This window comes from Nannobrachium achirus (genome assembly GCF_963921795.1).
Source record: "Nannobrachium achirus genome assembly, chromosome: 2".
Lineage (NCBI taxonomy): Eukaryota > Metazoa > Chordata > Actinopteri > Myctophiformes > Myctophidae > Nannobrachium > Nannobrachium achirus.
Genome location: NC_137811.1, coordinates 34,155,774 through 34,172,695, shown reverse-complemented (window position 1 = coordinate 34,172,695; position 16,922 = coordinate 34,155,774). Strand labels below are relative to the sequence as shown.

Below are 16,922 nucleotides of genomic sequence, written 5' to 3'. Positions count from 1 at the left end.
TGCTCTTGCTACTCAATCTTTATAATAATGAAAGCTATGGTGCAGGCTAATAGTTTATATTGTATTTTCACTGGCATCTCGTTTTGGAATGCTGTTTTATAGCCAACATGGGAGAGAACTCATTCAAATCCGAACTGTTAAGTTAACTCTGAAAGTGTGAAAATTGATTTTACACTTTCAGATTTTAATTAACACCGTGAGGGAGGAAAGGCGAGGGGTTGAGGTTGTTGGGGGATGTGTTGTTGCGTTGTGTTGTTTCCAGTAACTTGAGAGACCACTTACTTGACTTGATGACTCCTACGGCATGTGTCGACATTTCTTGTCGGATGTCTTGATTGAGCTGGTTCAGTGATCCAGGGAAATTGAAAAGAGAGAGGACTATTTGAGTGGAGCCTTTTTGTGTTCTTGTACAGATCAACCTCTCTTTGGTTGCACTCAACAACCCCATTCTCATAAATCGTCTCGGCTCCCTTCCCGAACCAATTTATGTATGAATGTATGAATACGGTGATTCCTTTTTTCTTCATTTCCTGTAGTATTACTATTTACTGAAAATACAACATGCCAAAACATGCCACAATCATTCACATGGAAGTCTCTCTTTTTTTTGTAAGATTAGTTTTTGGGCATTTATGCCTTTATTGACAGGACAGTAGACTGACAGGAAATGAGGAGAGAGATGAGGAGTGACACGCAGCAAAGGTTTTCCGGATCAGGAATCGTACCGGCGACACGCTGTCAAGCATCAGCGCTTATGTGGTATGTGCCTGGACCAGTAGGCCAGCGGGCACCCCATATGGAAGTCTTAATCCATTCTTGAGCCACAGCCCACAGCCCAATCAGGAGTGTTAATTTAACTGGACCATTACAAGCTAATTTTTTGAGCGGTGGTCACACCGTCTCCATAGCGTGGCCGTGTGTGTAGGTATGTTTGTTTGTTAGTTTGTTTGTATGTATGTATGTGGGTGGGTCTGTATGTAGCCTCAAGCCTGTGTAGTACCTTTTCTGACCACACATGTTAAGGGAGGGGCGCTGTTGTCCAGGCCACACACACACACACACACACACACACACACACACACACACACACACACACACACACACGGGGGGGGGGGGGGGGGGGGGGAGAACCACCGCTCAGTTCACACGGGTGTGATTTTACACTCAAGCTTTGTGTCCAAATCTTTGACTTTCTGCCTGGTTGCACAGTGTAGAATCATTCTGTGTAGTAGCTTGCTGTGCTAACCCAGTGGCATATCTCAACAATAACATCAGGGCCTCGGAAACCCCTTGAATGCACAGATTCTTTCTTGTCCTTCTCCACACCCTTTAGAGGTTGATGGTCTCCCCACCTGCCGGGACCCACTGGGCCAGATGGCCATATAGAGGGTATATCTGATGGACAAAAAGCCACTCCAAGCCACCATCCTGCTGTGTCGTCTGTGCTCCATCTGATGGCTGTGTGACTGGAATAGAGACAAGGCGTATCTCACCGTGGGACCTACCTGTGGGGGACAGTGCCACACACTGCCTTCCTGATCAATGATGGCATAATCTATTAGGATCACACAGCAGCACAGAGGAATATTTAGCGTAGTAGGATGTGTAGTTTAAAGCGCAGTCTTTCAACGTTTGTTAGGCCAATTGGAAAGGAAAGGAAAATGGAAAAAGAAAACAAACATACACACTACACATATATACAAGTAACATGCCAATGGCGAGTGGTGACGCAAAGGCAAAGGGGTTTAGTGTAGAGGGGGAAAAAGAGCACTCTGTCCTTAGGACAGAGTGAAAGGTCAAGTTTATTAAGTAGTTAAATATCTGAAAACACAAATTGACATGAATCCAAAATATACTGATGATTGTGCTGTCAAACGATGAAACTATATGGAATCTATGAACAGGTTGTGGGGGTCCCTGCTTCATCTCTCTCTCAACTAAGGGGTCCTTGGCCTGAAAACGTTGAAGACCCCTGCTCTATAGGTATATCAGTATCATCTCAGCATTTATTTTCCTTGCCACTGAAAGTGATTCTGACTGTTATTGCCTTTAATATTGTCGTAAGAGCAATTGCTGGCTCAGGAGTCCTGTGTCATCATATATGCTGCTCACTCTCTCCTCATTGGTCCTCAGTGTTGGGCCTATAGGGGCCATTTACTCGCCTGAGCACTTGAGGTCTGCCTCCTGAACAATACGGGACCCGACTCCAGACATTTTAATAGGCTCCTCATGGCTATATCTCCTGGCATGAATCTTTCATGGGATGCTGCAAGTCTCAGCCCTGGCAGACAGAGACTCAAGAGAGTGCTTGGCACAGGCCACACACACATTGCAACTAATGATGCATTCGGGAAAGAGTTCAGGTAATGCATCTGTTAATAAGAAATACAGAATAAACACATGGTTAGGCAAGCACACACACACTCATACTAAAGTAAAACTCATTTTAAAAATAGTTCTTGTTTAGTTTAGGCTTGGGTGATTTCAAGGTGTTGCAGTATAACGGTGTATTTAGAAATGTGAACGGTATGATTTTCAGTACCAGCAAAAATGAAAAAATTCATCCCACGTATAAACATTATTATTACCAGTTTTGTTATACATAGATACGTGTTGTATGTATACTGCGTAGAGCACCAAACGGGCTGCAACCATTCGGAACGGATCAGTGTACTTGTGGTCAGGGACGTGCAGAGAATGTTAGAGAGAGAGGCAGGGGCTAAAACTTCTAAAACAGCCTTTTGGTGGAAATATCAAAAATTGCAGACCTCCAAGACGCGTTGTGAGCTTGGAGGTCGGCTATTTTCGGTGCGTGATACCACACCGAACTAAGCATAATCAACAATACTGGAGATGTGGCGTAACGGCATGGATTTCTACACAGGGAGGGCAATTCTTTCAACATAAGATGCTGCATTCAAGTTCAGGAAAAGTTGAATTGAAGCCTTCAGGTTATGGCATGGAAAGAGGGCATTTGCGTTTTTTCCCCATAGTAAAAACTGCATTCATGGTCTGGAAAGGGCACTTTTTACAGACGGATAAAAGGGCAGGTGCTCAAGCCCCTTTGATGTCTATGTGTGCACTGTGCACGTGCCTGCTTGTGGTCATCACGCTAGTTATGGAAATCATGTAAATATTGACACATTTTATCTGGAGTTTACTTCTTTGAAATACAAAATCAGTGTATTAGCCACATGGTTTTATTCAACTGCCAGTCTGTCACTGCACATCATCTCCGTTCAGCCCACTGTCGCTATCCGTAGGCAACAAGTGGGTTAAAATGGGCAGAATAAAATAAATTTTATGTTGAGGGCGAGATTATAGTTCCACAACTTCCTGGTCATTGCGAGTCACCCAAGATGCACTGCGCTCTCTCTCTTCTCTGTCCTCTGCACTGTTTCAGAGGATTAAACTAATTAAAACATGTACTTTCGGGGGAAAAAACCCTGTTTTCAATGTAACTACTGTACTTTTATGTTCCTTTTTTATTAATATCACATAGATGTTTTTCTTTTGGTACTTTAAATAGCAATAATGAGGCTATGAAAACGACACAGGTGGGACTTTTTTCCCATTCACTTCCATTATAAAAATATTCTTCCCTGGCTTTGTTGTCCCACCTAATAACAGAACGACGTGGTACTTGACAAAGAGTGAATTACTGTCTGGCTCTATTTATTTATTAATTTATTTATTTAATTGTTTTAACCCATTAAGACATGGAATTATTTTATACTTTAGCTATTGAAAAATAGCAGATCTATAAGCTCATAGCGCGGCACTTGGTTTTCAAAGCTAACCTTTGTAACTCAAATCTTTGCTACTGGGAGTCCCTGGAACAACATATTTTGAGATGGGGGTCCGCGGCCAAATACATTTAATTTTGGGGGTCATTTACATGAAAAGGTTTTAGAACCATTGATGAGTTTTTCAAAACACTGTGAGCTTGTATATCTGCTATTTCTTTATAGTTAAAGCATACAATAATGGTTAAAGTGATAACCCTAACCCTAACCCTATCAAAACCTCCACCGGCTGTCTGTCAGTCTGTCAGTCTGGCTGTCAGTCTGTCACACGTCACACTTTTGCCCTACTCATATCTCTGCCACCGTTGCCCCGATCCATGCCAAACTTTGCGCGCACACTCCTTGGCTGCCAAACCACACCCCTGGTTTCTCACATGGCCCTCTTCTAGCGCCACCATGAGGCCGATTCTTGCAAAACACATTTTTGGACACTGCTCCTACAGATTTTACCCTAAATTAACACAAAGCGGTACACAGTATCTCTAAAGTAATGTAATCAACGTGGATCTGTCCCATTTCCCATATTCACTCCTGATTGGCTACCATTGCCTTCATAAGTTTGTGTATGCGACCTGATGGTCACTTATCTCCCGATTAGGGAGTCTTACGGGTGGATTTAAATACTGTCATATACCACATACCCTGGTGATATGTGAGGAAGTATCAAAGGTACAGTGTGTGGGGGAAAATATAGCTAAATTAGTTCGGCTAATTTAGATATTTAAATTTGAAGGGACAAATACCAATAAATAATTAATTACAGCAGGGCCAAAATCACACTATTACACCAAATCATAATGATTCGCTAAGAACTTAGAAGACAATACAATTAATCCCAAGGCTATAGCTCACAATCTGGTGTCTAAACTAGTTGTATTTAGCACAAATTATGCACAGGCCAATTAGCAGCTCGGTGATACAGTAGTATATTATATCTGAATATCAAGGGTTGCTGACTCCCAGTTACTGGTACAGTAATTATAACTATGTTGGCTTTTTTATTTCAAAGTGTATATATACGGTAATTGCAACATTAATGCTTTGTAGCCAGGAAGGGGATTTGGAATTGCTTTCTTGTTGTACTATTGTCCACATTTGACAGTGAGCTGGGCTTTGCTCACCAAATCACAAGCCACCACGGGCCCTTATTTCAAAAAGGTCACCATTTAAAACTATTAGGAAATTAATTTGATCAATCATGTCTGTAAGATCCTGTTTTCCCCTTCATGACTCCAACATAATAGCCTCTTTAATACTTACTTAATGATTAAAATCGTGTTTGAGATTGATTCCAGGCAGCTATTATTTCCATGCATGAATGATCTGCAGCTCGTACGCTGTATCCTCTCCTTTTTCTGTCATCGCATGGCGCTTGTTTTTGGGGCTTTCTTGTAATCGACAGCAGTGCGGTGCTGACTCAGGATGAGACAAGCGGCAGTGGCCTTGCGGGACCAGCAAGATTCCGTCGCTGCTCGCCATAAATGTGTTTTTAACAGGCAGGAAATGGCTCCGTTCTGCAGGGTTTGGCACTGGAGGTAATGTAGGAGTAAGAGGTGTGTGGGTGTGAGAGAGGTAAGGTGGGAGGTTCAGGCGAGGAGGGGAAAGAAAGACTTAGGCTAGCTGATTCTGTGTTTTCTCTGCCAAAGGTCCCCTCGGCTTCAGGTGATGACACAGCACCTCGTTAACGCACTGGTGTCTCAGGGCTGCCATGCTGAGGTGCTGGGGTGATTCATTACCCACGATCCACACTAGCCTCCTCAGATTAAACGGCGACTCTCACCCATGGCACCAAACATAACAATTGATGTTGTTGTGGCTGGGAAGGAAGTCGCCTAAAGCAGACTGAGGTGCGACTCTGGATAGGGAATATTTCTATGTGACTATTCTGTTCTCCTTATGTGGTGTGAAATGGTCCAGGAGGTTTTGGTGAAAGGAGAAGTATTAGCTTGGATGTTACATTTGAGGTATTGTGCTGTAGTCATCGTGGTTCAGACAGGATTGTATTGATTGCGACCGTCAGGTCGCAGTTACTTTCAAAACCTCGACCAGCTGTCGATCAGTCAGTCAGTCTGTCAGTCTCACACGTCACACTTTTGCCCTGCTCATATCTCCGCAACCATTGCCCCGATCCATGCCATATTTTGCACACACACTCCTTGCCTGCCAAACCACAACCTCCACCCATCAATTCTTACATGACCCTCTTCTAGCGCCACCATGAGGCCGATTCTTGCAAAACACATTTTTGGACAGTGCTCCTACAAATCTTAACCTAAAATTACGCAAAGCGGTACACAGTATGTCTACACTCATGTCTTCAACATGAATCTGTCCCATATAGCGCCACCATCAGGCCGATTTTTTCAAACACATTTTTGGACACTGCTCCTACAGATTTTGCCCTAAAATCATGCAAATCGGTACACAGTATGTCTACACTCATGTCATCAACATGGCTCTCTCCCATTTAGCGCCACCGCATCAGGCAGATTTTTTCAAACACTTTTTTGGACACTGCTCCTACACATTTTGCTCTCAAATCACGCTACGAGCCTGCGACCTGACGGTCGCTTATCTCCCGATTAGGGAGTCTTACCTCTAGTCTGGAAGAGAGACACAGACTGTGCACCATTGTGAGGGTGGGATTTCACAAAACATCAGCTTCTCAATTTGAGAGAGGCAAGCATACATCAGTGACTGATCAGTGATATTGAGAAGGATACTGTAGCAAAGATTTTCTGAAAATATTAGAGTGCAACTCACATATATGGCATTGCCATTGTATATAGGACGTAAACATGTGTGTTCAGTGTAATTAAAGCAAGTGGCTATTAAACAGCTGCTTCATGCAGCTGAGGGGATTACTGTGCTGAGTGTGCTCGTAGAACGAGTGAATGACCAGGCTTCAGTTGTGTACACTAGTCACTACTAGATGAGTTTGTTTTATTCATTTCTTTAAATAACGATATGTTTGTCTGTCTGTGTCCTTGTGCAGCCTAACATGTTTCTCTTGCCCTGCACTACTTCTTGACTGTCTAAATTCCTGTATGACATTCATGTCTTTGATACACCTTGTGCCCCACCATTGTTTGTCTGTCTGGCTGACTGTCTCTGAAGGTCTGCAGCTTCTGGTACAGTATTTCTGTCCAGTGAGCCTTTTGTTCTCTTTCTGCATCTATTTCTCTGACTGTGCCATCAACGCACATGCACAGACAGCCACGAACAGACCTTCATATAGACGGCTAGCCTCCAACAGAGCCAAGGCGCGCCAAGTTATTGTTGAATTTTATGCATTTTAAAGCCAACATTGATTTGAAAAGTTTAGCTGAATCTAGAAAAGATTGATTACATTCAACATTGACGTGCTCAGGGAGTGCTCAGGGAAGGTCGGTAATATTTCAATAACTTTGGACAAACTGCAAACAAACACAAAGTCTCCAAATATATACTGTACACCGTTTGGCAGAAGCTGTGAATAAATAATATGTATTGACGCCGGTACGGGCCTTTTACTGTAAGTGCAGTGCCATATAAAGCTGGCAACTGAATTAGAAAAGTGTGTTTCAATAAACAGCAGCAGTGACAACAAAGCACAAGGTGAGATAAAGATGAGAATATATGACCTCAGTGCTTTTTCAAATGATTAATTTGTCTTTCTTTTGTTTAACACGTGCATTGCTTCAGCAACAGCTGTTCCTGCAAACAGCCCTGCTTCCCACCCTTCTCTATTTCCTGGATCTAGTTGATGGAAATGGGGTACGAGAGGAATACCGTGCCCTTTTAACACACTCCGCAGATTCACTCTATTGATTGATTGAACATTTTATTAGACAAAAATGAAGAACAGTACAAGTATAGTCAATACAAAAAATGTAGTACAGTACAAGTACAGTTAAACACCCTGCCTAAAAAAACACCCCAAATAAGTCCTTTTACGGTCTTGTTTGCGTCGGTATTCCTTGGTATTCAAAATCATGGACATAACAAATAGCAAAAAAAACATTCAAACATCATCGCAATTATAGTCTATTAGTCTATGCAGACTGGTACGGCTGTGTTAGTTTTCACTCTCTCACAGACTGTGCAATCTTTTCTTTTGTTAATTTTCTTTTTTCCCTCTGTTAAAACTACTTCTTCTTCGTTTTTTTATCCACCTCTTTCCGCGGGAGTTTGCTGGAGGCGACTGGAGATTATTTGGACCACACTTCCGGTTTAACAGCAGACATACACGCTCACGTCGCGTCGCAGATGCAGCCTGTTGTGAGCGTGTAAATCACACTCGCCTGCGGCGCCGGAAGCTCGGTACAGCGTCTGCGCAATGCACTATGGGGCGTTGGAAACTCGTGGATATCTTTGTCCTCATTTCTTGCAGCAGTTTTTCAAGCTTGGAAAGTTTATAGAAGAAACACGCATTGATCCAAGGGTGCAGAAACTCCTTTCTTTATAATACATACAGCATGTCTCAAGTCATACAACCAGAGAACTTGCTGAGCCTTGGGCGACAAGGACCCTTACTGTGGGATATACTGTACAGTATGCTGTAATTAGAGGAGTTGTCCAGGAAAAAGGCCACTGAGTCCTAGCCCAGCTTGGATAGCATGTTTACTATGAACCAGCTTAGTGATCTACTCAGGAGGTCTTTGTACATGAAGCTCAGTGTTACTGGTTCACTTTTTTGCCTCAAATTATCAACTGCTTTCCTGTTTAGTGTGTGGGCTGTAATCTGTTTCTTTTCATATTACAGTGGAGATATTTTCAGTAAATCTGTGTAAGTGATATTTTTACATCTACAAATTGGATTATGTTTAGACTGTGGCATACAGCAACATGTCCTGTAGCCTGTAGTGTATATTAGAGTAGCTGAACAGTGTTGCTTTCATAACAAGACCTATAATTCCATTCTGTAAGTGCCTAGACTCTATCGTTTATCTCCATTTGGACCCTTTTAGATCGCTTCTCGAGGCCATAACCCATAATACCCTGCTTCCTTTGTCCTGTGTCGTTGCTTCTTGGTTTGGGCTTTGTTTTATACAAAGGGCTGGGAGAATGCTTGATTATGATTGGCTCGTCTCCATAATCATTCTGCAGGGGCTGGCCTCTGCAGCATGCATTAAACCATTAAAATAGACCTCAACAAGCTCTCCTCTATTCTACTCTGAATTATGGAAAAACTGCACTTTAATTCAGGGGAGGGAGGGGTGGCAACAACACCGGCCAATATGACTATTTAGAAAGAGCTATTGCAACGTAATACAAGAGAAATCACTGGTTGCCATGAAGTGAGCGGTGCTTTCTATGAATTTGTTTCTATAAGCGTCCTGCGAAGTATGTGGGACATACTGTACATACAAAAAGACAAAGCCAGATGTAGAGCAGTTAGCACCGCTCGAAAAGAAACGTGAATAATATATGATAGGCAATTATAACCAATGTAGCCTGTGGTTTATATTCTCAAAGAGGCACAGTAGCAGCATTAAGGCTTGAACTTGAAAATGTCTATAATTGAATCGTAGTTCAAACCTTCTTCAGTTAAATCTCGCTCAAACTCTAGGAGACATAGAACTTTTTTGTAACTCGTTTCAGTGACCGTGTTGAGCGTGTGAATTGCAATCACTGCTATTAAAACCTGGAAAGCATCTGTGTCATTTTAGTTTTTAGCTATATTTGAATCATTGTTCATTTTATACACTGGCTATTAAAAAATATCAGATATACAAGCTCATATGGCACCATGCTGCGTTATGAGCTGCCAGCTTTGCCTATTGAATAATGTTTTGAAAACAAACACATCCATCCAATAGGTGCAAGGTCCGTTGATGTACCAATTAAAAACGTAAACGCTTGATTGATTTGAATCCAAACCCTGTTTGATTTGGTCAGTAAAAAAAAAGAAGAAAATAATCAAAGCTTAGTGATTTAGCTTAAGGAATTTAATAACGGAAGTGACCAAACACTTGTTTTGACACCCTCCATATTCTCTCCGTATATCTACACCGTTTTCCCCTGAAAGCCAGGATTCGAGACCATGAGGGAATAAGAAGGAGCAGCACTGAGATAATGCTACTCTGTCCTGCTCATCTCTTATGGGCGTATTTTAAGTGTCTCATTGAATCTGCTGCTGATCAATATGCTTTTATCACTATGCTCTTTTTGTGAGGCAGACCAATGTTTCTACAGCCGGTCTTTATTTTGTCCAGGATGTTATTTTGAGCCGATGCGACATTGAAACATTTCTGTTTACCCGTCAGACACACCATGTTTGCAGCGATATTTCACCTCTTAATGGATTGAATGTTGTGCAACATAATCACTCTTGCAGATGCTCCTGTCACGGTTTCTAAAGTAAAAAAGTGGGTGTTGTCATTTTGCTACTCACCATAGACCAGCGGTTTTCAAACTTCTTTGACTCAGGGCACCCCTGTAAATAACGTTTTCATCCACGGCACCCCCTGAATTACACTGTACATTTTTAGAATCTTACATCCTATTGGAGAAATAATCAGTTTCCATCAGAACTGACTGTAAATAACGTTATACTTGACGTTTAACCACTTGAACCCCAGCATGCCTATTCTGGGGGGAAGGTTCACCAAAAATAGCCGATCTACAAGCTCATAACCCGTCACAATGTGACGCGTTGTGAGCTTGTAGATCTGCTATTTTTGGTGAAGAGTTGTCGTAGATGGAAAAAGAACTCATCAAGTACAGTGCAAATCAGGTCTGTTTTACTATATATATATTTTTTTTAAGATTTGTTTTTGGGCTTTTTTGCCTTTATTGGATAGGACAGTTAGACTGACAGGAAACAGGGGAGAGACAGGGAGTGACACGCGGCAAGGTCGCCCGGATCGGGAATCGAACCGGCGACGCCGACAGGCATTCATGCCAAAATGGCAATGCCTATATGGTATGTGCCTGGTACACTAGGCCACCAGGCACCCTTACTAAGCATAGTTAAGTGATATTGATGTAGTGATATTGATTAATTCCAAATGTTATCAAATGATCTCGCGGCACCCCTGGACTGGCATCAAGGCACCCCAGGGTGCCCCGTCACCCACTTTGAAAACCCCTGCCGTAGACCATGGCTTGGCATGACTTTTGACCTCAGGCTTTACCTTGGGATTGGCGGGATGTATCCCTGGGTCACAGTTCCTGATTCATTTTAAATCACTTGCTGTGATCTGCTATTGATCTGTTTGCCCAACAACCAGCCAATTAGTGAAGCAAAGAGTGGTACATGTCTGATCATCACACTGGAACCGTGTGTCTGCTTGATGTGTCCCTGGATGATACGTTTTGTGCGCTTGGCCTCTTTAAAAGGCTGCCGTGGGGGCTTCAGGGCTTGCCTGTAGCCTGTGGTCATTGATTGCGATCAGTGCTGTAGTGTGTTGTTATGTTTGCATGTTGTGATGACGATGGTTTGTTAGGCCGGCGATCCAGGATCTGTGTGACCTCCGTAGGGCTGTCACAATTATTACATAATCGTCTAATCGTGATTATTTGACATTATCGCAATTATTTTGTCATAATCGTCATAAAATGTTGAAAAATGTCAGAAATAGTGGAAATAGCAGATCTACAAGGCATTGCAGATCTACAAGCCGATCTACAAGCTCACAACGCGTCGCATCCTTGTAGATCGGCTATTTCCACTGTCAATGTTATTTTTTAAGTAGTAAGTTGTCAAATATGTCAGTAATGTATTTGTATATTTAGGTCATGTGTCATATCTACCATATGCAACTTCAAAGCCTAAAAGCCAAACAGAAATGTAATTATCAACGACAAATACACAATTAAATCGTTAATCGCCAATTATTTGAGTGACAATTAATCGTCATGTAAAATGTCATATCGTGACAGCCCTAGACCTCGGCCCTCCCACACTTTGACCCCTCGCACTGTAAGCACACATACACTGTAGGCCAAGGGTCTTCAACAGGGGGTCTGGGACCCCTAGGGGGTCCTCAGAATTACTACAGGGGGTCCTCCAAATCTTTGATTATATTAACCACTTGAACCCTAGTGTCCATATTCTGAGAACTTTAGCCAAAAATAGCCGATCTACAAGCTCAGCGCGAGGCGTTGTGAGCTTGTAGATCTCGTCTATTTTCGACAAAGAGGTTTGTTTGGTGTAGAGGGTGAAAAGAGCAGACTAAGTAGAGTGAAGGTTTATTAAGTATGGATGGTTCAAGTGGTTAAATATCTGAAAACACAAATTGACATGAATCCAAAATAATACACTAATGATTGTGCTGTCAAAGAATGAAACTATGGAATCTCTGAAAAGGTTGTGCGGGTCCCTGCTTCATCTCTCTCTCTCTCAACTAAGGGGTCCTTGGCCTGAAAACATTGAAGACCCCTGCTGTAGGCTGTACCACAAATAGATCATGTTTTCATGGATAATAATGATCCCAGCGTGAAGGTATATAGAGCCATAGTGGAGAGCTGACTTACTTATAGTGGAGAGCTGACTTAGCGGTCAGGGACGTGGGCTTGATTTCGGTTACGGCTGGAAGGCATTTGATTTGCATGCAGTAAAACAGAATTTGTTGTGCAGAGATTCTCTAAGCTGAAAGGCGTGAATATCTAAATAGCCAAAATCTTCTGAAAGCTTAAAAGATCGCATCTGGAAGGTTAAAGTTATGCCATTGTGATTCATGCTGCCATTATCCATTTTCTATGCCTAATAGCCATGCTGTCTGTGCATACCATCTGCCTTTGTTTTCTAGTTTCCTCGCTTTATTTGATGCTGGTAATAAACTATTGCTGTTCTGGCATGTTTGCTATATGATATCTTTGTGTTCCACAATGTCCTTCCTTCCTTCTAAATACAAAATACTTTTGGTGTGTTTCTTTTTAAAGTCCCAAGAGAGCCCATAAGTACGCTACACTGTAGTTCAGTCAAGGAATGGATAGAGTTTCAAATGAAACTTGAGACATTTGAAATCAGAAGGTTTTCATTCTGTGGGAAAAGAACATTGCACTCCAATATTGTCTGATGTAAGCTAAGGCTTCATCCATACTGACAGTGTGGCCATTTCTGTTCTTTCAATACTACCTTGAGAGAATGATTACCTCACAAAAGTATTCGCAACATCAATATCCTTGCTGCTATAGTCCCCTTACTCATGCTTTGTGCTTATTTTTCCACACCGTCTGTGAGCACTCCTGCACAAATTGCCACCAATTATTTGTAAGTGGGAATTGAAAGAGAAGCGTTTGAAATTCTGGTTTGATGGCACACTGGAAATAAAGACACCTGCGTGAATAAGAAAATGTGAAATCGTCTACTTTCAACCCATACATTTGTTATTTTCCCTGAGGTATTTGAGTGATGTTGCCAAATGCTAGGAACGAAGTATTGAAAACCGAATAATTACAATAATTATTATAATTGACCCCAACCACGGATTACCCACAGTCATAAAATGCCCAGGAACAACATTCACATCAATTTCCATTGCCTCTTTTAGTGTGTGTGTGTGTGTGTGTGTGTGTGTGTGTGTGTGTGTGTGTGTGTGTGTGTGTGTGTGTGTGTGTGTGTGTGTGTGTGTGTGTGTGTGTTTGGGTTTAACTGGCTCAATGGTGTTCACTTATTATACAGTAGTGTATAAAGGCTACCCCTTCTCCTTTCAGTTTTCTGACCTCTATTTATGCTCACCTGCAAGGCCTTTGGGATCGCAGCCAGCCAGTGTCATCCACCTGATATGGAGAAGAATGTGGGTTGTTTTAGAGTGAAAACAGGCTGTACTGTAGATGTACTCTACTGTAGATGTTTCAGATGTGTTTTTTTTCCAGAGGATATTCTGCTACAGCCTTGTCAGAGGTGATGTTACTGTATGTAGGCTAATATTCCCAGACTCCTCTGAACCTCTGGGAGTCTCATACAGTATTGATTACACAAGTGACAGAAATGTAAAACTCCACAGCAAACAGTACAGAGCTAAACAAAAGCATTTCCTCCATGTCAGTTTATTCCATGACTTGTTGGACTGCATCAGGATGGTTAATTCAGGACAGTTAATAATAATGAACTGAATTGTCTCTTGTATAATTGATACAAACAGAGTTTGGGCCACAGTTTGATCTCCAGTCCATTTGTTGTGGGTAGCATGACTTAAATGGTAAATGGTGCATTTTTATTTAGCGCCTTTATCCCAGGCACTTTACAGAGATTATGCATTACATTCATCCATTCACACACACATTCACACACACACACACACACACACACACACACACACACACACACACACACACACACACACACACACACACACACATTCACACACATGGCACATTCACACACTGATTTATGTAAAGTTTGGAGGCAGTAAAAGTTTTTTTTACCTTTATTGGATAGTACAGTGAAGAGTGACAGGAAACCGGGAGAGAGAGACAGGGAGTGACGCGCAGCAATGGCCGTAGGGCTCGGGAATTGAACCTGTGGCTCGCTGTCAGGCATTAGAGCCGTGTGCGCCTTAATCACTAGCCATCGGTTCCCCTATTTTATGATTTTCATAACAAAACCACACTCAGAAACTGTTTTATGCCAGCTTTCCAGAAGACTGCTGACATTTTTGAAAGCATTGTGAATTAATTGCAGTGATACAACTTCAGTAAGTTGTTTTGTTACAAACCAGTGAGCATTAAGCCTTCATACAGCATGCCCTTTATGAAATGAATGCGTATATGAAGTAATACTGTAACTAGTACTGCATAATCACATCACCCTACAAAAGTGAAAACAAACATTGGCAAGCATTGGATTTAATGCAATTTTTTCCTGTGACATTTGCGAGGAATTCACAAATTTATTTGATTAATAACAACCAACTTCCCCCATATTCAACTAAGCTAATTATAAGTATGTGTTGCTCTAAGCAGTGATGTATTGATCAATTATGTCCCTTCTAGCTGAAATGAAAAAATAAAATTCCCTTTTTCTCTGCGGCAAACACTATCCTTCTCTCTTCACTTTATCCATCTCACATCAAGGAGAGGTGGAAGGGGATCGATTTCAGAATGCTTTTCCTCCCTTCAGATGCTCTATAATCTATTTATCTTGCGTTTCATCCAGTGACATCATTCAAAACTTTAATTTTGCAGTGTGCGCTAGCTGCAGGGAGAAAGTGTCAATCCCATTGTTTAGCCATGTGGTTTATGTGTGATAATTGCATGCGCGTCCTTTAATCCAGTCTTGATCGATAAACCATCACTGACATTGCCCGGGGCCACTCCAGTTTAATTACGTCTCGGTCCGGACGCAGGTTGTTTTGTTGCTATCAGCCCTGATGACCGACCGGTGTGTCTGCCCCCTCTGTTTGCCGTTGCAGATGATGAAGTTTGCCTGGGACAACTACAAGCTCTACGCCTGGGGCAAGAACGAGCTGAGGCCGCTGACCAGGAACGGACACATCGGCAACATGTTTGGTGAGTGGCAGCGCCATGACCAGGGGCCAGGGGCGTCACAAGGGGTAGGAAAGTGGGACTGAGTTACTGGGGCCCACGGTGGAGGGGCCCTAATAACTTTATCTATTGGAAAAATAGCAGATATACAAGCTCACAGCGCGGCACCGAGTGCCGCGCTGCGAGCTTGTAGATCTGCTATTTTTGAAAAGTTGTGAAAATGTGTGAATGTCTTTGAATATATGTATTTTTCAAGCAAACGTTTCTAACTCAAATTTTGCTTCTGGGGGTCCCTGGAACTAAATATTTTGAGATCGGGGTCAGTGGCCAAATACATATCATCTTGGGGGTCCTTGACATACAGTAGGTTTCTTGCACACATTTTCACGATTTTTCAAAAATAGCAGATCTACAAGCTCGCAGCGCGGCACTCGGTGCCGCGCTGTGAGCTTGTATATCTGCTATTTTTCAATAGTTAACATTCATGGGGGCCCGCTGTGAATCCTTGTACCCAGGGCCCAGAATTTGGTGTGACGCCCCTGCCAGGGGCATCGCAAGACAGCACAGAGATGGGTGTCCTCTCTTTTCTAACCCTTTAGTTTACAGTAGCCCAGTGTGACTTATACATTTCAAGGTTTCCCCTTAACTCTGACAGTATACTAATGGAACCAAATACGGGTCCAAGGAAACCCACATTCCTTTGAGAACCGTGAAATATGCAGTATACATTTTATACTTTCTACATTTGAAAACTTGGGACACAAAAATGGGACGTTCTGCATAATGAGTACTTTGTACTTTTGGTACTGTAAGTACATTTTGATTCCAATGCTTTTACTCTGGTAACAGTATTTCTTGTAACAGTATTTCTACATTGCAGTATTGATACTTTTACTTAAGTAAAACATTTTTATACTTTTTTACTGTATATGCGCACATGTACATGTGCACAGACAGTTAACACCAACACTCTAACGTGAATACATAATAACCCACACACCTACAGTACTGTATGTCAGTACTGTATGTCAAACAGTACTGTATGTCAAACAGTACTGTATGTCAAACACACCGGACATAGAGAGACAGAGATAGGGAGAGAGACACACTTTTCATTAAGCACAACGTCTAACAGAGTCAAAGTCTATTATCATTATCGGGGTGTGCCTCCTGGTGCGGATTGTTTCTCTACCGAGTGCCCTTTTCGAGTTACAGAGTGTCAAACGGTTAATTTTGAACAGAATTTTGGCAAATCACATGTATAATCATTATCGTTGCCAGGCTGTCACAGAAGGTTTGCAGAAGCCACACCTGTAGGCACCTCAGCTAACATGTACTGTACCTGGTTGTCACTAATATCTCTCTCTTCCCGTCCGAGCCACCACTGTCTGGTGGGAGGCATAATTGGAGGCATACCCAGAAGGTTCCTCAGATCTCTTACAAAGAACCATATGAGTCGGTTCTCAATGCTGCCGAGCTCCAGAGAAATCCCTTGATAGATCTTTTAATAAAAGGCGGATCAGCTCTTAATGAGGGTTGGATGGGCGTTGTCTGGCACACCTGAGTTCTTCCTCTATCGCATCTTTGGGGAATGAGGATTATTGAGTCTGGTGATGCAAGACCTCTCAGATATATTTGATCGCCTTGCTTCTTTCAACACCTGCAATATGGCAGCATTGCTCTTAATAGGTCCCAGTTTGG

At 42.2% G+C, this 16,922-nt stretch overlaps 1 protein-coding gene across 2 annotated transcripts in view; it reads left to right on the top strand.

Moving 5' to 3' along the window:
• The window catches only part of LOC308309049 (mannosyl-oligosaccharide 1,2-alpha-mannosidase IA), a 295,341-nt gene that overhangs the window by 115,083 nt on the left and 163,336 nt on the right, over positions 1 to 16,922 (top strand). For both annotated transcript variants that reach the window (XM_080754512.1, XM_080754513.1), the window contains exon 2: positions 15,149 to 15,245. In XM_080754512.1, the coding sequence (XP_080610638.1) occupies positions 15,149 to 15,245 (97 nt within the window). The remainder of the gene's footprint in view (positions 1 to 15,148; positions 15,246 to 16,922) is intronic.